Below are 24,008 nucleotides of genomic sequence, written 5' to 3'. Positions count from 1 at the left end.
TTTATGTCTTCTCCCGGCCCTTGCTGGAGCTCTGAGCATCCCAACAAGGATACTGCCCACTCAGCCCTCTGCATTCCACATTTCCTCCCCATGGTTACCGTTTTACACTGCAGCTCATTTGCCATTCCTGCCATGTCTGCACTGTCCTTGGCACCCGGTAGTGCCAACTACATCATACATGCATGAATTTTGGTGAAGGGGCTGCATACCCCACAGGAAGCCATGACAGTCCTGTGTCTACAACATGAAGGCTTCTGGAAGGAGACAGCAGCCGAGCGACATCACAACTACAGACATGACAGTAGCCGATCAACTGCCCCACGTGAAAACAGAATAACCCCCAGGACGGGGCTTATCTGAGATTTGCTGAGCCCACAGACACCACCAGGATGGGTGCCCTGTGCCAGCTTCTTCTGGATTGGCAGCACCCTCAAACAGCCAGACAGCAGCGGATCATCTTCCCAGGGCCGAGACGCGTGAGGACCAAGAATAACCTCTTTCTGAAGAGGCTCAGCAGGTTGTGTCCAGAATATCCTGAGCCAGGGAGGGAGAGGGTGTGGCTAAGAGAAACCTGAATGGGACCCAAAGCAAAGACAGAATCTATACGTCACTGGAAGCCGGTAAATGGACTTTATTTTTGAAAAACCAATAATCAACAGTAGCTCCACTGGGACAAAGTATTGGCAGCAGGACAGGGCAATTCTTTATACTGGGACACTCTAACAGGGATACTTTCTAGCCATGTATGTGTACATGTACCATCTTAAATTGTTTTAAATCACAACTGAGGTTTAAAAGAATGTAAATTCTTAAAAATGGCATCCTCATAGAACTGTTGTTTTAGAGAGGCTTCAACCCGGGGACAGCAGCACACCGCGAGAGTACCGTACAAAATCACAAGGTTAGGTAGGCACTTTATCAAGGAGAACTACTTAGAACACTGTAGATGAGGTCCTCTCCTCTGGAAGCTTCTGCTGGTCCCTCCTCACCACAACACGAGCCCTCAGCTGAAGCACCCTTCTTCCCTCACACAAGGCAGATTAGCTTTCCCTTTCCAACCACAGGGAGGCTGGCAGACAAAGGATCCCCTGAGCTGATGAGGACAGCAGCCATCTGAAATGACTCCTTAGGCTTTCTGGGTGGCACCGTCTCCCGTGTCTGCGCGTCAGGCGTGAGCTTGTTGTCTGGTCCTGAACGTGTTCATGCAGCACCTTTCTCTTCACTGACTCAAAATCAGCGCCTGCCTCAGTCAAGCCACAGGTGCCCAAGGCTTGTCTGACTTGAGCTTGTAACACACAGACACATCAGGCCACCGGACCACAGCAGGTACAGTGCCAAGGGAGGGAGTGGTACTCCGCGGGGTGTCAAGGACTCATCAGATGTAAGAGGTACAAAACATCTATCAAGTTTCCACGTCAGGTGATGCCACAGTAAGCATGGCTTGCCAGTGTCCACTACCAATCACAAAGCCTGTCTTCACATGTGAAGCCTTTCATACAGTAACTGTGATACTGACCAGAGGGTCAGGAACTGACCCTTTCTAGAAGACATGAGAATGTCATCTGGTATGCAGCTCCCTGCATCCACCTGTCCCACCCGCCTGCCCGGCAGGAGGCACGCCACATCCTAGAGGTCTTCTCTTCTGCTCCCAGCTCGATTGTCTTCCTTAGAAGCTCGTGGCTTGGGATCACCCTCCTTTTTCTTTTTACCCTTCTCTGGCTTTGTTTTGTTTTTCTCCTTGCTTCCTCCTCCTTTGCCATGGTACACCTGTCCCTCTAGAGTGACATCAGCACACCTGTCTTGACTGATCAAGAAGTCCTTGATCTCCCAGGCGTAGCTCCCATCCCGGAGCATGAAGATAGCACGGTCTGACCCCACAATGAACCTGGATGGAGAGGCCATCAGTTAGCAGTGCAAGTGAGGAGCCAGGGGTCAGAGAAAGGGGGGCCACCTAGCCACATGTCAATTCACATAAATACACAGCACCACACTGCTCTGCCTTGGGGCAAGTGGCTGCTGACTTTAATGTGTGCTGAGCTCTAAGTGAGCATCCTGCTTGTCAAGAGAGAAGCAGATGCTGATGCTCCTTGAGGTATAAATGATGGTCCTGTGAAGAGACTATAAAAGAAAAACTCCTTAGGGAGCTGAACAGGGAGCACAGGTATGCTAGGGAGGAGAGAAACCCCCGTTTTTATTTTTAATATCCTGAAAAGTCATATATATCTATGTTTAATGTTTTTTGTTTGTTTTCCTGATAAATGGTCTCAAGTAGCCCAGGATGTTGCAGGATATTTATCCCATTGTGATCCTGAGATTGCGAACCATAAAAACTCATCTTTTGCTTGACATTGTTGGGCCCTAATACACACCTTTAATTCAAGAACTTTCTGTTTATTGTAAACAGGTGACTAAGGTGTGGTTCAGCCAGCCCTAGCACACACCCTTAATCCAAGAGCTTTCTGTAAATAGGATTTAATAAAGTTAACCCTAGGTCAAGAGGTGGAGCAAGAAACCAGCTGACAAGGATTAAAGAGTTGGAGGGACTTTGAGTTGAGAGGTAGTTATGACAGCAAGTAGAAGTAGAAGGAGCTTTTAGCTCTTGAGGTCCTTGACCTTTGGCTTTTGGGGCATTCTGAGCATTGACCTGCGGAGCTGTAACTCCCTCCAAGAGGCTAAGCAACACAACATTTTACTCTGAAGAAGTGAAAGTTAAAGAGACAAAGATAAACCAAACTTTCAAGACTAACTTAAATATTAAAACAAAATCACATTTTTGACCAATAACTAAATAATATAAATAAGTCTATGTTTATATAAAAATATTTACATAAATTTGAAAGAATTCATAGACAGGAAAGGTCCAAGTCTCTTGGGAAGACTTCCAAAAAGGACATCCTGCTTCAGCCCCAGAAAACTCCCCAGCACACAACTCGGTGAGGTGGCATGAAGCTATAATCCCAGCACTCAGGAGGCAGAGGCAGATGGATCTCTGTAAGTTCAAGGCCAGCCTGGTCTACAAAGCAAGTCTGGGACAGCCAAGGCTACACAGAGAAACCCTGTCTTGAAAGACCAAAGGGGGGAAATCAAATGCAAACCCCCAAACCCCCAAATACCCAGAAGAGTGACCCAGCATAGCCTGGGTCTTTACCTCTGAACGTCATAGTTGGCATTGAACAGGCTGCCCTGCCACAGGCTGGTGACTTCCTCTGTCTCCTTCTCTGTAGGGTTCCCTGACACGGTGACAAACATCATCAGAGTCTTCCCTTTCTTTGTCATTTTCAAGATGCTCTCAGGCTTGCCTGGATCGAGCTTTGAGAAGTCAACAGGTGCCGAGGGTCTCTTGTGCTCTGGAAGGTCTCCTTCTTCTATGTCATCATCTTTCTGCCAGGAGAGAGGGAGCATTAACCCTGTGATCAGAGACACTCCCTCCCCTTGCACAGGCACTGTCCACGGTGTCAGAAGCAGGTGACACACCACAAAAGTGCTATGCAAACAAAATGCCCAAGGACATCCCCCTTGACACCACTCAGGGTCCTGTGTCAGACAGGATTCTATGTTTTTACTCGCAATCTACGTAACGTGGTAAATTATAAAAGCAGCCACATTCTGGTATGGTTATGGATGCTACACTAGCAACAAAAATAAAATATACCTACAACAAATCTCAAATACAGGCAAAATGGCTGATGTCTATAATCCCAGTGATTCAGTAGCCCAAGGAAAAAAGCAGAGAATTCAAGGCCAATTTAGCAAGGTCTTACCTACAGAAAACACCTGGGGGTGTGGCTTAGTGATAGAGCACATGCCAGGCATGTGTGAGGCCTTGGAGTCAATCTCCAACACCACTAAGACCGTCTTCTGGTTTTGAAATAACAGATGACAGGCATAAATGTATACATACTATATAATCCCATTTATTTAAAGTATCAAGAATAGGTAAAACTAGTGTGCGGTGACAGGAATAACACAGATCGCCTCTGGGAGGATATGAGGAGGGTCTGACCGAGAAAGAACATAAAAGGACCTTCTGGTGTGATGGTGTGCAACCCGGCGACACATCCAGTTCTGTATTTCAGTAAGCTGTAGGTTATACTATTCAAAATTCACTGTGGGCTCAGCCATAGACTGTGTTTCTAGCAAGTCCTGGGTTCTATCACCAGCAGAGCAAAACAGACAAACTCTTCGTGCTGCACACTTAAAACCCACAATTCACTACACACAAATGTTCAACCCCGGGTGGCAGGCCTGTTCTCTGCAGCGGCGTGACCTAGCAATTCTGAAACACCTTCTGTGAATTCTAAGAATGAGCAAAGTTGTAGACATGCTGAAGGTGACGACAACAGATTCCTCACTTCGGGGAGGATGCAAACACGAAGCAGGAAGAGTGTCCCTTGTGGGAACAGACTAGAATTATAGGCACGGATTGATCTGACAGGTAGCCAGATGAGTGAGTGGATACCAATATTAACATGTAGCTTACTTGAAGAAAAGCCTAATCAATCACTGCATGGAAACAAAAAACAAAGCCTTAAATATCTTTCTGCATCAGAAAGAATTAAGACTTGTTCAATGAATCACATAACATGTCAGAATGACACGGATGCCAACCTGAAGCAGCTCAGGTGTCAACTCTGGAATAATATGAACATCAAAATAAGAGTAAGACTTTATAACTCCCCAAGTAGGGTCCACACTGACACAAAGAAATAAGAGGGAAAATGTGTTATTAACACTAAAATATTAATAAATAGCTAAAAGTAGAATAAGCAATAAAATAAATAATAAATAAAAAAGAATGTATACAACAGATAGGTAAATAAAAATCCCTGAAGGAGGTAGTGAGTTAAGCTCAGTGTGTAAAGGTTCCTGTTTTGACATACATGATGACCTGAGTTCAACCCCCAGGACCCACGTGGTAGAAGGAAAGAGCTGACCACCCTCACCTAACTTGTTCTCTGACCTTCACATACATGTTGTGGTTCACACAAAATAAATTACTATCCATTTAAAAGCTGGGCATGGTCTCTCAGGCCTATAATGCCAGCACTGGGGTTGGAGGGAGGAAAACGGCTGGAGTCTGCTGGCCGCCCACCCAGCTTCAGGGTCAGTGGGATACTCTACCCCATGGGAATTAGGTGGAGGGTGACAGAGGAGGACACATGCCAAGAACTACACGTGTGCATCACACATCTAGTTGCATGCAGTCTTGCATTTTTAACTGGTTTCGCCAAGCCCCGCAGTTGTCTGCAGACACTAAGCTCAATTCTTTTCCTCTTTCAGGGACCTTGATAATCGCTACCCTCTGCCGGGTTACTAAATGTCCCACTTGGACACATTTTATCTCCAACATTCAGAGCAAACTGCTTTAAGTTCTCCACGCAGTGAATGAGATGAGCCTCAAAGAACACGCACAATTTACACATATACCAGAAGACCTGAGGATGGCGTTAAATATATAGTTCTTGCCTTATATGCCTGTGGTCTCCACAAAAAAACGAAATCACATCTGTATTTCCTAGGCCAGTTGGGTCTCAGAGTCAGTTGGAACAGAGTCCTCCCCTCCACACACTTGAGGCAGGGACCTCAAGAGACAGTCATGCTATTAAGAAGGTGCCAGGGCCCTCACTTAAGAGTCTATTGCAGGAGAAGGAACATCTCCTCTCAGAGGAAAACCAGGCTGCTGGGGAAGAGAGCTCACATCTGTAGTGTCTACACACACAAGTCCAGTCTGCACGGAGGCTGGCAAAGGGAGGCGTTGCCTGGTTCCACAGGGACAGAAGAGGAGAGTCACACACTCCACTGTGGAGAAGCTGAGCAGTGAATGAGGGACACAGGATCACGTTTCTCACTCCTGTGTCATCCCTGCAGGCTTTAGGCTTCATGCTTAGCTTCCTCAACAGTGCTCACCTCTATGAGGGGCAACGTAACTAAGTGGGTCAAAGAATAGGCTCTGAAGTCAAATGGCAAATTCCAGACTGGACGTGAACCTGTGACCCTGGGCAAATTGCTTCTAGATGCCTCAAGGGCAGCCTTCAGGAATCAGAGCCTCCCTTATCAGCCAAGAGAGAAGATTAAAGGAGACACCTCCCAGCTCACCAGTCCTCCACTTTCCAGAGTGACTTTCTATCAAATTTAGTCCTAACCATGGCATTCTCCTATTCAAAGCCCCTAGCTCCAGGGCACATTCTAAACTCGCTCAAAAGTATAGCTAGAAAGATGGTCCAAGGAGAGCTGGGAGTGGTGGCACACACCTTTAATCCCAGCACTCATGAGGGAGAGGCAGGAGGATCTTTTTGAGTTCAAGGCCAGCCTGGTCTACAAAGTGAGTCTGGGACAGCCAGGGCTACACAGAGAAAACTTGTCTCAAAAAGCCAAAAAGCCAAAAAGCCAAAAAAAAAAGATGGTCCAAGGAGAAATGCTTAATAGCTATCAGAGGAAACATACACAACTTTTAGACATCCATCTATACTGATTACAGCTATTAAAATTATGTTTTCATGACGACAAACTAGAAACAGCATTAGAGATAAGTAAATACAGATACCTAGTGCTGTAATATCTGGATAAACCAGCTTTCATGCCCATCAGATCCACCTATTTGCTACTTCTAAATACAGTGCAAACCCTGTGGCCTTCAAGACCTCACTGGCCTAGCTCCAAGCAACCTTCATCCACTGGGCTAGATTTACTAGCTCAGATACTATGGAGTTGTATTCTTTCTTCCTGTTTTCTTAGTTAATAGTTGCAACTGCTTTGAGATGAACAGCAACACTTCCATTGTGCATATAAGAAAACTAAAGCACAGACATCTATACTAAGGCAAATTCACAAGTTTAAATGGATTTGTCCAGGCTGACATAAAGACAAAGAATACATTACCAACAGTAGAATGTCAACTAATAAACAGAAATATATACAATAATGAGACAAATAAAAATTCCCAAAAGGACTGGTGGGTTGGCTCAGTGGATAAAGGTATTTGCCTTGTGTATACTTGATGATCTGAGTTCATCCTCAGGACCCACCCACATGGTGGAAAGAACTAACCACCCACCCACAACCTGTTCTCTGACCTTCACGTGCGTGCTGAGGCACACACATGGGCACAGAGATCTCTCTACCAGGCCAATTGACAAGTTTCCATGTATTAAATGCAGCGAATGTTAATCTGTTAAGTCTCTGCTTTCAGCCCAGTACCCAGATTTCTCTTAGACTCTTCTCACAATCTCTCCTGTCTCAAATGCAACCTCCTCCTCTGCAGGCTTCTGTCATTACCACACAACACCTTCTTTCTGTGGGATCCAACCGCTTTGGTTTCTGTGTACTACAGTTATTTCCTATCCACTCATTCTGACAGGTGCCTTGCTCATTTCTGCAACCTCCTCTTCCTCAGCATCTCAGCACTGTCCATGTCTAAGCATCTCACAGGTAAGGTTCTCACTTTGGAGGATTAAAAGGCACTGTTTATTAGTACAAAAAAGGCAGTTTGAAAAGGAGAAGAGAATGGGGGATTCAGTCACACACACCCACTTAAATCTATTCTAATTTTTTTCTTTTTGCGGGGGAGGGGCAGGTGTCTCATTGTGAACCCGAAACAAGTTTGAAATGTACTACGGAGCCAAGGTTTAACTAAGGCTCGCCTCCTTCACCAGTTTCCCAAGTGTTGGAATTACAAACATGCACAACCATGGCCCCACTACTCCAATTCTTTTCTTGGGGTACAGATAACCTAATATCAGGAGTCCTCTTTCTTCTAGTCCAGTCTGGCAGGTGACTGTTTTAAAGTGATGCCCCAAAGTCTAGCTCCTCCCAACAATACAGAGCTAGCCACAAATGAAAACACTGGCAGTGGAAATAAACCTTCACAGTTCTCCTGTAGAGAGAGGCCTCCTGCCCAAAGTTACAGTGAGTACAGGTGTGTGATCCCTGTCCATCAGTTGGGCAAATCACTTTCAGAAGTCGGGGCGGGGGCGGGGGTGGAGGGGAAGGCTGCAACGTGCTTTGGTCAGGAACTGCCACTTAGCACCTTTATTCACACTCCGTGTGACCGCACAGCCCTGAGTATTCAAGTCATAGATAAGAATGCTGCCTTTCACAAAACAAGTCCACTACTCTCTCTTGAATGAAAAACCTGAGTTCCATGAGATGCCTTTGGCTCCCGCTATCAGTAAAATAAATCCACCCACGATGCCCCAGCAGCAGCATACACCAAAGAAGTCGGAAACCCTCTATCACTTGGAGAATCTCTATTAAACCTAAAAAACCGTTCTTGAGAGACTACCTCCATAACGCATTCACCCCGCAACAGGAGGAAGGAGCGACGGAACGCTCTTCAAAAACGCTCTCTCCCTGTTTGCCGGCTCACTGACCACCAGGATCAATGTAGAGACCACCAGAACACAGCAAGGAAAGTAGGGCTTGATTGATGAGAGGCCAAATCCTGAATGGAGTGGCCGAGGAGCCATGGTTGTAGAGGACACTGGGCGAGAGGCCTGAGCCTTGGTGGAATGAAGGAAAGCACGGGGGTCAACGGCTACTTAAGACAGTCAATAAGGACCCTGAGCACAGGACCAGGAAAGGGATCAGAGAGCAAAAGTCAGAAGGTCACGAGCCCGAGGGGTAAGGGTTAGAGAGAAGAGATCTGTATGGAGAGATGCCCAGGAATGTGCGGGCGACACGGACCTCCCACTGCTCCAGAAGTCGCGCCATGTCGGCATCATTGTAATCGCGGATGTCTTTCTTCTTTTTCCGTAGAGGTGGGGTGGCCTCGCCGGGTGTATCGGCCGCGTAGGTCGCAAGAGGAGGGAGCAACAGAAGGTCAGAGGCACACAGAAACAGGAGGACCGCGCGCAGCCAGCTGGAGGCCGCCATGTCAGCTGCCCAGCGTAACCACTACAAGCACACTGAGCATGCGCACCCAGCGTGTGGAGCTCCCGCCCCTAACGTACTCTTCACAGAATTACGCCCAGTACTCATCCCCAGTCCCACCCTAGCGGACTCAGGTCCCAGTGGCTCCGCCTCCCAGGCGGCTGTAGCTTGCCGCGACCCCGCCTCGTCCCATTTACTCCAGTCCCAACCTCCTCCGGAAGCCCCGGCCCTCCCCTTGGCTCTGCCCCACAGCTGCCTTCTCTTGGGGCTATCAACCTCAGGCTCCTCCCCATCGTCATCATCATCACACTCCGCCCCACAGCTCCCTTCTCCAGGCTCCGCCCCGGTCCCGCCCCTCTCCAGGCTCCGCCCCTCGGGCTCCTCCCCTTGACCTAGCTCAGCGGTCTGCCCTAGCTGGGTCTTAACTGGACAGTGTTTTTTTTTCGATGTTTTGGGGTTTTGCTAGAAGTCAGCCGTTTTGTCACTCATTCACTTAGCCAGGTTTGAAAGTTTCCTCAAGGCCTGTAGAAACTGCCAAACAGCGTCCTCGCAGCCTCAGCATTTTGCCTGTAAAATGAATGAGAATGGAAGATACACAAACTGCCTTGACCCTAAGGAGGCCCTTTTCAGGGTGTGGACATTCAACCTCACTCGCTAGTAATTTCCCATGAGAGAACCGCCAGCTAACTAACAAAGGACAGCCAGGGCAACTTTTCTCCAAGGCCGTAAATATAGCATCTATTGTTATTCTGTTCCACAGACAATTCTATCCCCCCAACTTTCAATATCACTGTCAACTAAAAACGAAAAAAAAATTTTTTTATAACTATTTTTATTGTTTAAAATAGTTCCAGTCTCTTCTGCTTTCCATCTACTGCTGTGGCTCTAATCTATGAGACAAAATCACTCTAATTTTGTTTTCTATTTTACAAGATTTTGATCACTAAGCTTTCCAGATATAAAAAGAAAATATTTGGGGTTAAAAGATATTTTTAAAGTTTCATAAGCTTTAAGTGGCATATCTGATTTCTTTAAAATTTCAAATTATATAATACAACATGAAACCTTGGTGAAGCTGGAAAATAGTCAAACTGTATAGTTTAAGTATTGACCTCAAGGTGTCACATAATACATACAATTCACTTGTTTACAAATGTGAAAGTATCTCAAGAAGTGGTTTTCAGTGTTTATGTCAGTATATTGTATTAATTACTAAGCATACTGGGATCCTTGAGTGCTTCATCCCTTTTACTGATATATAGCTTTTGTTTTTGTTTTGGGGTTTTGGGTTGGTTTTTCAAGACAGGGTTTCTCTGTGTAGTCTTGGCTGTCCTGGATTCGATCTGTAGACCAGGCTGGCCTTGAACTCAGAGATCCGCCTGCCTCTGCCTTCCAAGTGCTGGGATCAAAGGTGTATGCCACCACTCCTGGCTACTTTTTTTGTTTGTTTTTTGAAACAGGGTTTCCCTGTCTGGTTGGAACTGTAGACCAGGCTGACCTCAAACTCAGAGATCTGCCTGACTCTGCCTCCTAAGCGGTGAGATTAAAGGCATATGGCACCATACTCACTGCATAGCTTTCTTCATTATTATGCCAGATTCCCCCCCACCCCACCCCATGACCACTATTCCTACTCTCCCCACCTTCTTTCTCCATGCTTTGGACGGATATGACTAATAGATTTAATGTAATACAAATCCTTTACAAAATGTTTAAGCAAAAATCTTTTTTTAATGACTGATACTTCTTTCACAGAAGTAGGTGTGTCGTGGGGCATCAGCCTTCTTTCTCATTTAGCCTCGTCACACTGGTCTATCACACCTTCCATGCTCAAGGTCACCAAAAACTCCAGGATGGCTACTGGTACTTCGGCCATCACATGACATTCCAATCAAAGGAAATGGGAAAGCTGAAGGAAGAATGCCTTTCAATGGGGTCAACTTCTTTTGAGCATCCTATTTGGGAGTTGTGCACAGCACTTCTGTTCTCATTGGCTGGAGCTTATCTCTTCTAAGAGGGGCTAGAGAGTTAACATTTAGCTGTATTTGCTGGCATCCTAAAGAAAATGAGGCTTGTTATGAAGAGAAAAACGTCAAAGTGGAGGTTGAGAAAGCAGCTAACGGCTGGCAGAGATGCCGCACACCTTTGATGCCAGCACTTGGGAAGCAGAGGCAGGCAGATCTCTGAGAGTTCGAGGCCAGCCTGGTCTAAAAAGTGAGTTCCAGAGCCCAGTAAGTAGCTATGAAGCCCACTAGGTCCAGCCTGCAAACAGGATGAGTGGCAGAAGGGGAGGCAGGGCCAGCGGTTGGGATCTTGCGCAGAAAACTTCAGGCAGGTGCCCTGCCATGTTGGCACCTGGATGTCCAATGAGAAAATCTCCAGAAAAAAAAAAAAAGTTTTAGTTGGGCATGGTGGCACATGCCTTTAATCCCAGCACTCGAGAAGCAGAGGCAGGCAGATCACTGAGTTCGAGACCAGCCTGGTCTACAAAGTGAGTCTAGCACAGCCAAGGCTAAACAGAGAAATCCTGTCTTGAAAAAACAAACAAACAAACAAACATACACACAAAGTGAGTTCCAGGACAGCTAGGGCTACACAGAGAAACCCTGTCTGGAAAAACCAAGGCGGGGGTAGAAAGAAAGCAGTCAACTAGCCATCTGTGCCTATTGACCTTCCCTCTAAGGTCAAAGGCAGTATGCATTTATTCCCACTCTAGTAGTGGCTCATTTTTTCCATATTCATGCATGGATATGCAAAAACACAAGACATTTTCTGTTGACACTGTGCAGAAACAACTCACAAGGAAAAAAATGGGGTAATTTTTTTTTTTTTTTCTTTTCTGAAATCATAGGGGAAATGTCATGAGCCTTCTCCCAGGGGCACATTGCTCCACCCAGTGGCTTGGAGCTCTCTACTGGCACAGTCATGCTAAAAAACATGCACAGCTGTGGCAGATCATGTGCTCTACAGGGCGGGGTCACCCGGGTCATTCATTCTGCCAACTGCCAAGGTAAGGTTAAAAAAAAAATGCTGGTTTTCTTGGCCCACAATATCTAGTTACAAAGAATAAAAGCTTCTTATTCTTTTTTTTAAGTGTTGTACTGCAATTGTTGAAACACGTCAGAAGTTCCAGGGCTACTGACTGTCCTCTGAGGAAGAAACACATCTGGCTCCTACTTCATTGATGTAAAAACGTCTGGAGCAACTATTTTCAACACTTTGATACTTTTAAGTATATTTTGGTGCTTTCGAACTTGGTTCAGTTCAACCCCGAAGGACTTATTTTACCAATGACTTACTGTTAGGAAGGTGAGTCACTGAAAAGAAGATGAACCTAAAGTCGTTGGTATCATATAGGAGGTTTTGTAATAGCAGAGAACAGAAGTCATCTACAGTTAATTCTACATAGGTTCCCAGGAGGTTGGGAGCGAGAGATCAAGCCATGGTAAGTGTCCTGTACTTATTTCTTCCTTCTCTCTCTCCTCTCTCTCTCTCTCCCTCTCTCTCTCTCCCTCCCTCTCTCTCTCCCTCCCTCTTCCCCCCCTCTCTCTCTCCCTCTCTCTCTCCCTCCCTCTTCCCCCCTCTCTCTCCCTCCCTCCCTTTCTCTCTCTCTCTCTCTCTCTGTGTGTGTGTGTGTGTGTGTGCTTGTGTGTGAGATGATATTCACGTGAAGGTCAGGGGTTAATATCTAGTGTCTCCTTTCAATTTCCACCTAATCAGACATTGAAGCAAGGTCTTTTCTTTAAACCTAGAGTTTGTCATTTCTGCTACTGGCTAGCTAGATAGCTTACTAGAGATTCCCTTTCTGTCTCCTTGAGGGCTGGCCCACCCAGGGATCCAAACTTTGGTCCTCATGCTTGATCAGAAAGAGCTTCACCCACTGAACTGTCTCTCCAGCTCCAGCCCCTGTATTTGTCATGGTTTTGGAATCATTCAAATAGCTGGTATAGCTATGGGACAAAAATCTGGACTCAGGACACATTCTTCCCTGATGTCTTTCTTCTACCACGACACTACTGAGGGTTGCAGCATAGTAACCCTAGAAGCCATAGAGACTGCAAATTCTGGAGCCCGAAGACCTCACATGGCCCTGGAATCCAAGCCAGATCTGAGGCAGTGAAGTGTATAGCTGGAGAAGAGGGGCCGGAAGTGAGTGTGTTCATGGCCTAAATGACGGGCCAGGCTCTATGTTAAGTATCCCACCTCCAAGTGTATCTTGGGTTTAATGAGACTACCAGCCTGGGTTCATGATTGCCTATGCTCTCCACAGCAAAGGAGGTAGAACAATACCTCCTAGCACTACCTGAAACCTAACAAGAGCAACATACAAACCAATTGAGAAATTGGATGGCCCAGTCATCAGTGAGGCTGAGAACCTAGTGGGTGGGTCACTGGTACCAAACATTAACCCTTTAACCATCTAATTGTGGGAAGGCCTGACAAATGGATGCCATCAACACTGGCTGATGTCTATGCAAGGCACCAGATGTAGGGGAGAGTAGATACCAGCTCTATTCTTCACAGGGGCACTGAGTTGTGGAGGGAGCTAGACCAGTAGTCCCACATAGCATCACAACGGTCTCACCCAGGTTCTGCAGACAGTATAATAGAAATGAAGGGCAGAGATGTCCAAGTGTGCCGAAAGGTCCAGCACTCTGTGTAAGGCATCAATAGCCCTAGGTAACCTATAGATACTGACCACTAGGCATCCTGGCCAAGAATGGTTAGTGTTAGCTATGTCCCTAAATCCTGGGATTTTTTTTTTTTTCTCTCACTCACCAGTAGAAGAATTGGCTATGAAATTATTGGCCTGTGCAAGAAACCTTGCCCATTTAGGGTACCCTGGGAAACCCTGGAGGAAATCCCCACTCTCCTAGATACTGGAAGCTGAATGCTCAGGCATTCCTGCCAATGCCATCACTGTGCCTGTGTGCAGCTTCCTTGTTCACTACAGGAGAAGCAACAGGGAAGAAGAGGGGCTGAAGGCCAAAGTCTTTCCCAGAGCAGGATCATGAAGTGCCAGAGCACTAGAGAATACCTGAAGTAAGGAGAGTGGCCTATTCCATGGGGAATCTGTACCCTAGCTAGTGCGGGGTCCATCAACTGTGATGGGGAAAAAAAAAAAGAGAGATGAGACCACATTCTTCAGGTGTAAGTTGTTCTTCTCCAGAAGAGGTGATTTTTGTTGTTGTTGTTTTTAGGCTTGGTCTCACCTAGCCCAGGTTTGCTTTAAACTCTCTATATAGTTGCAGATGACCTTGAACTTCAGATCCTCCTGTCTCTACCTCCCAAGGGCTAGTGTGTGCCACCACACTGGGCTCAAAGTGATACTTAAGGGAAGAGAATGTACCATGAATTCTGCAAATGTGTAAAAAAGATCACGTGAGATCGCTGTTCACATATGAGCGCAAACAAAACCAAGAAACAGAGCTCCAAAAGGACGATACGACCAAGACTGCTCCTTACCAGCCACTGGGTGGCACTGTATACCACAGACAGCTTGGTTGCTGGGCCACAAATTCTGGGGCAGACTATGAAACTTAGGTATGAATATCTAATGAATACAAGTGGATACTATTTCCCCTAAAAAAGAAATTGTGACACATTATAGCGTCAGTTAACCTTAATGACATAATTAATGAAATAAGACAGGCACAAAAGAACAGAGTACTTCAAATAATCAAGTTCATGGACAAAGTTGGTGATGGCCAGGGACTGGGAGAGAGAATGGAAAGATGCTATTTCACGGGTAGAGTGTCAGGGATGATGAGATACTTCTGCAGTTGGATGGCGCTGGGCACAGTCCCTCCACAGTTACAGCAAGGTGAGAAAGGGCAGGGAATTTTAGACTTGGTTTCTACTTCTTTGGCTTGCAAGTCACCTGTTCTTCCCTAGCGCTGGTCAGAACGCACCTCTGCCCAACCTGACTGAAAACCTAAGTATACAGTACTCAATGCGATGTCCATTTTGCTCTGTGCTTTCACTGTATAAACAGTGACTGGAAGCACTTGTTTGTGAACCTGCCCTTCCTGGACTCTAATCTTCAGAGGCAGAGGCTGCCTATTACAATCTATTATGCAAGCTCAGTGCCTTGAACAGGGGCTGGCACATGGTTCATGCCCAGTGTTTGAACCATAAGCCAACAATAGCAGGAGGAAAAAATAAAATAAAATAAAAGCCACAACAAAACCAAAAAGGCAGGTGATCAGTTTAGGAAGAGTGGTAGTATCTGAAATGAAGCCTTAGTGGCAGGCACCTTTATCTACTAAGCCATTTTGACGGCCCCTCTCTTAAGTTTTTAAGCTAAGAAAACTATTCCTTTAGGGCTAACTGCTATTCCTGGGTTACCATGAGGAGTCTGAAGTCTGCTTTTCAACCTTGTAGAAAAATACGAAGGAGTAGTCCTAACAGAATCATTACTTTTTGGTTCACCTAGAATCTAGAGGCTCTGCTAGAGCTTTTTTTTTTTTTTTTTTTTTTTGGTTATGAGTAGGGTAACTATCTATCCAGGTTTTAAATTTGTTGTTCCTTGTTAACTTATATTAATAATTTGTCTCAAAGTTCACTCTGTAAACTACTAGGTTTGGACAATACATTTGAAGGTTAGCCAACTTATAAATAACAGTTATAGCCGGCTGAAAAATGATGACGTGGAGATCCTAGGAAAGGACAGCAGAACAAACATTTCCATTGGCTGAGCACACCCAGCTGTGCTGTACTGGGCACCAGCAGAAAGCTTCAGGACTGTGGAGAGAAGGGCGTGCTTTGCTGGGAGGAGGCCCAGGTGTTCCAGGAGTTTCCTGCAGACAAGGCCTGCTCAAAGAAAGGGAGTAGCCTTGGCCCCTTTGTGTGGGTGGGGACCGTCTCTTCTATCCATCTGCAGTGGCCAGGAGCTTATGAAATCACTTAGTCCACCTGGCCCCTGGGCTTGATGGCACAGGCCTGCAGTCCCAACTACTTGAAAGGCTGAGGTTTAATGGCAGCCTGCACAATTTAGTCAGACCCTGTTTCCAAAAATTAATAAGTAAAAGTCAAATTAATAAATAAAAAGTTCAGTAGTTCAAGGTCCCAGGCTTAATCTCTAGTTATAGAGCCGGAGCCATCTGGGCCACCACTTTCCCAGCCTGTAACCCTGAGATAACAGTGTTTACCTCCGGAGGCAGGATCGTTACTTAACAGTGGCTGCTATTATTTCATTATATAGATGGAGGCAGGAAAGAACAAACTGCTGATCGAGACCCATACTAATTCTAGCCAGCTGGAACCGAATCACTATACACTACCTGACTTGGAGACAGAACTTGCCCAAGGTCACATAACTCCTGGGCGGCTGGGGCAAGACCAACCCCAGAAAGCGTCTACCCCTGAGTACTACTAGCTGTGGGGGTGACCAACGCTCCTTTTCTTTCACTGCTTCAAGAAAACCCACCCATAGGAAGGGGTCGAACGCAACAAAAAGCGGGGGAGGGCTTGCAAAAGTCATTGCAACTCAAGAGATTATTCGAATCCGGGGGCGGGGGAGGGCGGAGGGTGTGCCAAACAAACAGGGAATAGAGACTGGCGGTGGTAGCAGGCTCCCCAAGTGAACAAAACAGATCACCTTTTACACTTGCTCTCTCGGCGGGGAGGAAGCACCGAGTCCCGGGGTAGGCTGAGAGCTTACGTAAGGCCACTAGCGGCTGCGCCCCGGTGTCCCCAGGGTGTGAGCAGCGCCTGGGCGCGGAGCGAGGGCGGGCTTTCCCCACCACACATGCTTCCCAGCCTCTCCGGGTGCAGGGACCACCGGCCCCAGGGCCGCAGCGTTGGGTCTGGGCGCGGCGTCCTCCCACGGCCCCCAGCTTCCCGGGGGAGGAGCAGCGCATCGCGCAAGCATCCGGGATCGGCGGAGGGGGCGGGAGGAAGGGCGAGAGGAGGAAGCGGGATTTAAACGAAAGGCGGTGACGCCACACAAAAGATTCCTATAGGCTCCGGGGAGGTTACGGCCGAGGTGGCGGCGGCGAGCCGGGGGCGAGGCGGACGCGAGGAGGCGAAAGCCGCAGCAGCGCGCGGGCAGGCGGGTGTCCCCTGGCCTGCGGTCTCCGCCCTTCCTTTCAGTTGCTCGGAGGTCGCTCGGAAGTTGCTGGTTGACAAACATGGCAGGAGTCGGGGCCCCAGTCGACCGCCGCGGCGCCGCTCACACCTTCTGAGCCGGCCACCCTGGGGCATCGGATACACGGGGCCTGCGGGCTCTGCGGGCAAACAGGGATGGAGTCGCCACGACAGCCGGTCCCCGGGCGCAGGCCATTTAGGCGGGGAGGGCGTGCCGCCGAGGCGCCCGGCCGCGCACTCTGAACCGCCTGGCGGGAAGGCGCGGCCGCCCAGCACCCTGCGTTGCTGCCTCCCGCCCGACTGACTCCGCGCGGCCGCCACAGAACCAGCCACGCCCTCGGCCCTGCGGCCGCCCAGCACCCCAAGAGCCAGAGCAGGAGATGCGGCCGCGCGCCCCTGGGCGTCAGCTCCGGTCGCCGTCGCCTGCCAGCACCGCCGCGCCTAAAGCCCACGTGCACTGCTGAACCGGATCGCCGCAGCGCGGAGGCTGACAGCAAAGCCTGCGGGGGCCGCCGCCCGCGCTCCTCCTGGAGCAGAGGATTTTGATTTCAAAGGAAGGAAGGAAGGACAACTCCCAGCTTCCCTGTCCCGCCCTCTCCGCTCCGGCGGCCGGGCCGGCCATGCCAAGGAAGGCGGCGACAGTCGGGCAGCGGGGACTTTTCTGGTAGGCTCGTGGCGAGGGGCGCGGACTAGCTGTCTGCGGTGCCCCGACTTACGGTTCCCTAGAGCGCGCATAGTGCCCCGAAGAGCTTGCCGCGGGCTTGGGCCCGCCCCGCGACGCCCGGCCCCCGGCCGCCGCCACCCCGATCTCTGTGCCCGCCGCGGTGGGTGGCATGATGGTGCGCGGAAGGCAGCGTGGCCCTGGCCAGCTGAGTCGCGGCGGCGGTGGTAGTGGGCTCCCCAGCGGCATGCCAGTGCCCCCTGGGCGCGATGGCTAGCGGCAGCGCCGGGAAGCCCACTGGCGAGGCGGCTTCTCCGGCTCCTGGGAGCGCCGTCGGCGGGGCCAGCTCGCAGCCGCGGAAGAGGCTAGTGTCTATCTGTGATCACTGCAAGGGCAAGATGCAGCTGGTGGCCGACCTGCTGTTGCTGTCTAGCGAGGCACGGCCGGTGCTCTTCGAAGGTCCCGCCTCGCCTGGCGCTGGTGCGGAGTCCTTCGAGCAGTGCCGAGACACCATCATCGCGCGCACCAAGGGGCTGTCCATTCTCACCCACGACGTGCAGAGCCAGCTCAACATGGGCCGCTTTGGAGAGGCGGGGGACAGTCTTGTGGAACTGGGGGACTTGGTGGTGTCGCTGACCGAGTGTTCTGCACACGCGGCCTACCTGGCAGCCGTTGCCACTCCAGGCGCTCAACCTGCCCAGCCCGGCCTTGTGGACCGCTACCGTGTGACACGCTGCCGCCACGAGGTGGAACAAGGCTGTGCTGTGCTTCGAGCCACCCCACTGGCCGACATGACCCCTCAGCTATTGCTGGAGGTGTCACAGGGCCTGTCGCGCAACCTCAAGTTCCTGACTGACGCGTGCGCCCTGGCCAGTGACAAGTCACGGGACCGCTTCTCACGAGAGCAGTTTAAGCTGGGCGTCAAGTGCATGAGCACTAGTGCATCCGCGCTGTTGGCATGTGTTCGCGAGGTGAAGGCAGCGCCCAGCGAGCTGGCCCGCAGCCGCTGCGCACTCTTCAGCGGGCCCTTGGTGCAGGCTGTGAGTGCTTTGGTGGGCTTTGCCACCGAGCCTCAATTCCTGGGTCGGGCAGCGGCTGTGAGTGCTGAGGGCAAGGCGGTGCAGACCGCCATCCTGGGAGGCGCCATGAGTGTGGTGTCAGCCTGCGTGCTCTTGACCCAGTGCCTCAGGGATCTGGCGCAGCACCCCGATGGGGGCGCCAAGATGTCGGACCACAGGGAGAGGCTGAGGAACTCGGCCTGTGCCGTGTCTGAAGGCTGCACCCTGCTATCTCAGGCTTTAAGGGAAAGGTCTTCACCCAGGACTTTACCGCCAGTGAATTCCAATTCTGTGAATTAGCACCTCCCCACACCCATACCTATTTTCCACCCCAGGCTAAAGGAAAACACTCCTCCCCTCTCCATTTATACCAAAGAAATCATAGGTGACCCCTCTCCCCCTGTTAAATGCTCAAGAGAATTTTCCAGAAGGCAGGGCCATGCACACAACATGTACACAGAGGGCCCAGGTGTCTACCAGCACACAGTAGGGCCTCATCCAGAAGCTGGGTAGTCTGCTGGCTACAGGATTGCCCCTACACACCCCAGCCCCTCAACTTAATTACTAATTGGGCAGGAAAGAGGTCATAGGTTCATTTCTTTCTTCTTTTTAATTAAAAGAAAGGTTACCTCAGTTTTCACTCCTTAGACATGGATGTAGCTACCTTTTTGTATGTTTTATTTTTGTTGAATTAGAGTATACATGGTGTGAAAAAGAGTATGATTTTGCCATGTGATTTGCAAGTGGGGGGGGGGGGAAAGCTACTGTGAGCGTGTGTTTTATTTTTTAACTTACACTATAGAGTGATTTTCCCCCAATGTCAAGTTTTTACCCTGCATGTACTGGAGTATTTATTTCATCTATTAAATTGTTATGTTTCTCAGATGGCTTTTTGCAGTTACTGTATTTGCACTAACTGTGAATGCTACCTGTCATCTGTGGGAGGGAGTTGGGGCCGGGGGGCTGAGGTTTACTTCGGTTGGCAAGTGAACCCCTGGTGCCCAGCTTTTTCCCACTTTCCCCTCAAGAATTACACCCTGGAAAGACAAATGTGATCTATTTTTAAAGGCAGGGGACAAGTGATTGGATTATGCAGTGCTTGGAAGTGGGTTGTTGGTAGGGATTTTGTCTTTCCTTCAGTTTTTATGGAAAGTAATTTAGCTCTTTGTCCTCTACTCATCTCACCATCATAATGAGCCATGGTTCAGGCTTAGTGAAGTCTGATTTGTATTTGACCTGTCATTTTCAGGTTAAAGCCTCCCAACAGCTCATGGGATTTCTGCACCGGACTTTAACAGCACTGTATCAACTGAGTGCCGCTACCATCTTTGGTGAGGGTAGGCCTTACTCAGAACTCTCTATGGCTTTACAGAGAAAATATAGAAGGTTCTAGGCTGTTTGGTAGAGGAGGATGTCTCCCAGAGTGTTAATAATTGCCAGCAGAGGGCTTGTTTTTGTGACCTTGATTCAAGTGGTTGGTTGTGTATTGAAAGAATATTTTGTTGATTGAAATTATTTCAAGGCAGTTTGGCTTTTCTGTAGCTATATAAAGGAATTTGGGATGGGCTTTTTAAAGGGAGTGTATAGTTTGCTGAAGATACTATTGAATAGTTTCTTATTTAAAAAAAAAAATGACAAACTTATTTACAGCCTTGAAGCTTGGGAGAGCCACATGCAGAAAAACTACAGGCTTTAAGCATCTCATATACTTGGTGCTGGGGTGGTGGTGGTGTGTTATGATTAAACTTCTGAGTGCCTACAGATCTGAAAAGATTTCACCATCAAGTATTAGAATGAAGCGAGTCAGATTAACTGGTGTGCTTGAGTGGCTGTGTTTATTGCAAGACTGTGAAATTTGACTCATAAAATGATCTCACACCTTCTCTAAAAAACAAAACAAAACAACAACAACAAAACCCAGTTAAAGTAATAGGGTATCTATGTTTTATTTACAATGGTCAGGGGAAAGCTCACACCTGTAATTCCAACACTTATGACGGTGAAGTAGGAGCGTTGGCCATGATTGTCAGGCCACTATGGGCTGCCTCAAACAAACAAAAGATATATGTATATATATTAGAAATTAAATAAGAAATGGTCAAAGGAGTAGTTTTTCCCCCCCTTTCAGGTCCTGCAAGAGTTAAACTATTAAAGTAAAATAAAGTGACCTTGAGTATTCCCACTCCCCTGCTCTTTTGTAAACTTTAGTCTAGATCAGCTTCAGGGAGGTTGGGGGGAAGGGGAGAGGGCAAAGAAAATCCTGTGTGCATGTGGAAATTATTTCTTTTTATTGGATTTATACAAATAATGGTAAAAATCTAAATTTTGTATGGTTCCTTTAGTCTGCAGATCACAGAGTAAAAGCCTGTAATTTTGGTAATTAAGAAAAAAGAATTGCCAATTTATTCTTGAATTCACTCCTTAAAGAAGTAATTTTAAAGATTATGGGAGCCAAGAGGCAAAAAGACTTGCCCTGTCTCCTTGCATGACATTAACTAACTAGTCTCCAAATTAAATTTGACACTGCTCTCTCTCACAGACAAGTGACAGTTGCTCTCAGTGCTTGTGTGTATGCAATGGTTTGGGTGTGTAATGTTAAAAATCTCTGTCTCCAGAAAAGTGACATTTAACTTCTTTTTTCTCTTTTGTTTATAAGGGTTGAAGTTTGTCCAACAGCAGGTGTCTTGAAATTATCTGGCTTTTCAGCAGGTTTTTAGAAGCCAGAGTGAGGAGCACACCACACTGCTGTATGGGGTGTGTTTGTGTGTGTGTGTGTGTGTGTGTGTGTGTGTGTGTGTGTGTGTGTGTGTGTGTGTGTGCCTGCCTGTAGTGCCTAAGTAGACAAAGGACTTGGACACAAGTCTTTGGTATTATAACTTTCTTCCAGTGTATTAGTACTTCGAAACTTCTCTTTTAAATAATCCCAGGCTTTTTTCTTATTTCTTTTTTTTTTAAAGAAGTACATCAACCTATTTCATAATAGGGTGTAATGAGGTCACCAGAGTTACTGGTTCCAGGAATAAAATCAGAATGGTCTCCTTTCACTTTTCTTCTTTTTTTAACTATGTAAATTAAACCTCAGTACTGTGGACTTCCAGCCCATCCCTGCGTTCTTCTGGCTTTCCAGGTCAAGGTTTGTAAGTCAGCTTAATGCAGATTGGCCTTTCTGACCAAGAGATGGCAAGAACCTTCTTAGGAATGCTAAGGAGAAAAAGGAAAAACAGCTAAATTCCCTGAACAAAAGCCATTATCTGTGACAGTCAACCCAAGGAAATGGGACAAAACAGGCTTTCAAGCATTACCAGAAAAAAAAAAAAAAAAAAAAAAAAAAAATCCACAAGACAAGAAGCCTTTCTTTGGCAGTTTAAAGTTTGGCCTTTCTTATTCATCCTGAGTTCTTGGTAAGAATGCAAAATTGTGTGTGTGTGTGTGCTGTCTCGGTCTCCCAACCCCTATGATCTTTATAATTCTGGAAACATCAGTTAATGGCGGAATGGTGGTTATTTTTCACTTTCTTTTTAAAGCTGGTAGAGGGATCTGAAATATTTGGCAGTTTGAGACAGCTAATTTTAACAAGAGCACCTGTTTTTCTGAATGAATGTGACTGGTGAACAGGCAGAATGGCGGGGGTTGGGCAGAGGACCTCCAAAGTTACCAACCAAGTGGTACACAGAGACTGTGAGCAGACTTGGAGAAGAAAGCCACAGACTTAGCACCTCCGCAGGGGCTGCTGCCTGGCTTAACCTTTGCCTGTGGTAACTAAAAGCCTTCTCCCACCCCTCTGCCACAGAGACAGAGTTTCTCTGTGTAGCCTTGGCTGTCCTGGACTCACTTTGTAGACCAGGCTGGCCTTGAACTCACAGTGATCTGCCTGCCTCTGCCTCCTGGGTGCTGGGATTAAAGGTGTGCACCACCTCTCCTGGTTCTAAAAGAGCTCTTAAGGAGACTTGGGTTTTAGGAGTGGAAACAAGACACCTGTGTTCCCGGCAGATCCTCTCAGAGTTTATTGGTTTATTTACTTTGCATATGTGTGACCAATTGGTCCATTTTGCTTAAGCAAAGTTTCTGTGAGTAATCTGCTTCTCCCACAGTGATAAAATACTCAAAAACTAGTTGTCTAGGTACAGCAGGGAAAAATTGCTATTAGCATGGTTATCTGTGATTAGGGTCACGTTAACAGAGGACTGACCTATTTAAGGTCAGACTGTAATGCCTGGCATATATGTATTTTGGTTTTGAAATGATAAATTGCCTGCAGTAAGTTTACATAAGTAGTGAAGACCTTCCTGGAAGTGGAAGTTATAATGATCATTTACAAGGCAACCGGGAGGCAGCCAGGGTACAGCTGTTAGTGGTGCGTGACCTAGACTCAGAATTGCCGGATGGTCCATGGACCTGCAGCATCCACACTGTCCTCGATGCCACCGCAGCTTTGTTCAATAGATGCTGGTCTGTGTTCTATCAGGCTCTCCAGCTGACTGATGCATGCCCACGTTGGAGACTTCCTGCCCTATGGAGTGGGCAAGGTTCTTTTTTTTTTTTTTTTTTTACTCTTTCTATCTTTAAATTCAGAGTATACCACCTGTGTTTCAGGAGGCAGCCTCATTTCTGTGAGCTTCTACTTTGCTCTGGTGTTCTTTCTCTTGCTACTGTGAGGGTAAATCTAGGTCTTTGTATGTGATAGGCAAGTGTTCTACCACTGAGCTATATCCTCAGGCCCTACAGACTTTTCTTTAGATTGATGATTGAGGACATGTGTGTGTTGTGTTTGTTTTGTGTGTATATGATGTGTGTGTGTGTGTGTGTGTGTGTGTGTGTGTGTGTGTATGGAGGTGTTCACGTGCCTCAGCTTACATGTCGGAGATCAGAGGACAACTTTGAGAGTTAGGATATCAGAGTTGTGTTGTGAGTTATTTGACACTTGGAACCGTCTCTTGGGCTTGAGAGTTGAGGGTGTGTGTGCGTGTACCACATGCATTTGTGTTACTGTCTAAAGTACGGAGTTCTCTTACCTCGCTCTATTTGAAAATAAGCTGAAGCAATACAATAGTAAACTAGCAAAATGGCTGTATGTTGTTATGTTTCATCTCTTGTCCTGGAAATAGCAAGGTGAATTAAAAAGGAAAAAGAGAAAGTCAACCTGGGAGTTTTTTTTTTTTTTTTTTTTTTTTTGACCACCCAAGAAAGAACACTTCACTTATGAGTTTATTTATTATTTTTTAAAGTTTTTTTTTTTTTAAATGTATGTAAGTGTTTGCCTGCATGTAGGTATGTGCACCATGTGTATGCCTAGTGCCTGAAGGGCGTCACATTCCCTGGAACTAGAGTTACCG

General features: G+C 47.4%; 2 protein-coding genes across 3 annotated transcripts; one reads left to right on the top strand and one right to left on the bottom strand.

Annotated features, from left to right (window-relative positions):
• Positions 1–1,626: 1,626 nt before the first annotated feature.
• On the bottom strand, positions 1,627–17,346 carry Mesd (mesoderm development LRP chaperone). 2 transcript variants are annotated; one of them, XM_051148860.1, is made up of 3 exons: positions 17,048–17,346; positions 3,149–3,381; positions 1,627–1,885 (listed from the first exon to the last, which is right to left on the bottom strand). In XM_051148860.1, exons 1-3 carry the CDS (start codon positions 17,150–17,152, stop codon positions 1,627–1,629), a joined length of 597 nt encoding a protein of 198 aa, XP_051004817.1. In that variant the 5' UTR covers positions 17,153–17,346. The 2 variants fall into 2 exon arrangements, with proteins under 2 accessions (XP_051004817.1, XP_051004816.1); XM_051148859.1 differs by lacking the exon at positions 17,048–17,346 and adding an exon at positions 8,683–8,927.
• Positions 17,347–17,381: 35 nt separating this feature from the next.
• Tlnrd1 (talin rod domain containing 1) lies at positions 17,382–19,557 on the top strand. The gene has a single exon (XM_051148858.1). The coding sequence runs from the start codon at positions 17,887–17,889 to the stop codon at positions 18,973–18,975; it is 1,089 nt and encodes a 362-aa protein (XP_051004815.1). The 5' UTR covers positions 17,382–17,886; the 3' UTR covers positions 18,976–19,557.
• The last annotated feature ends 4,451 nt before the right edge of the window (positions 19,558–24,008 follow it).

The sequence above is a fragment of the Acomys russatus genome, chromosome 7, assembly GCF_903995435.1.
Source record: "Acomys russatus chromosome 7, mAcoRus1.1, whole genome shotgun sequence".
NCBI classification, from domain to species: Eukaryota; Metazoa; Chordata; class Mammalia; order Rodentia; family Muridae; genus Acomys; species Acomys russatus.
This window is presented reverse-complemented; position numbering and strand designations above follow the sequence as displayed.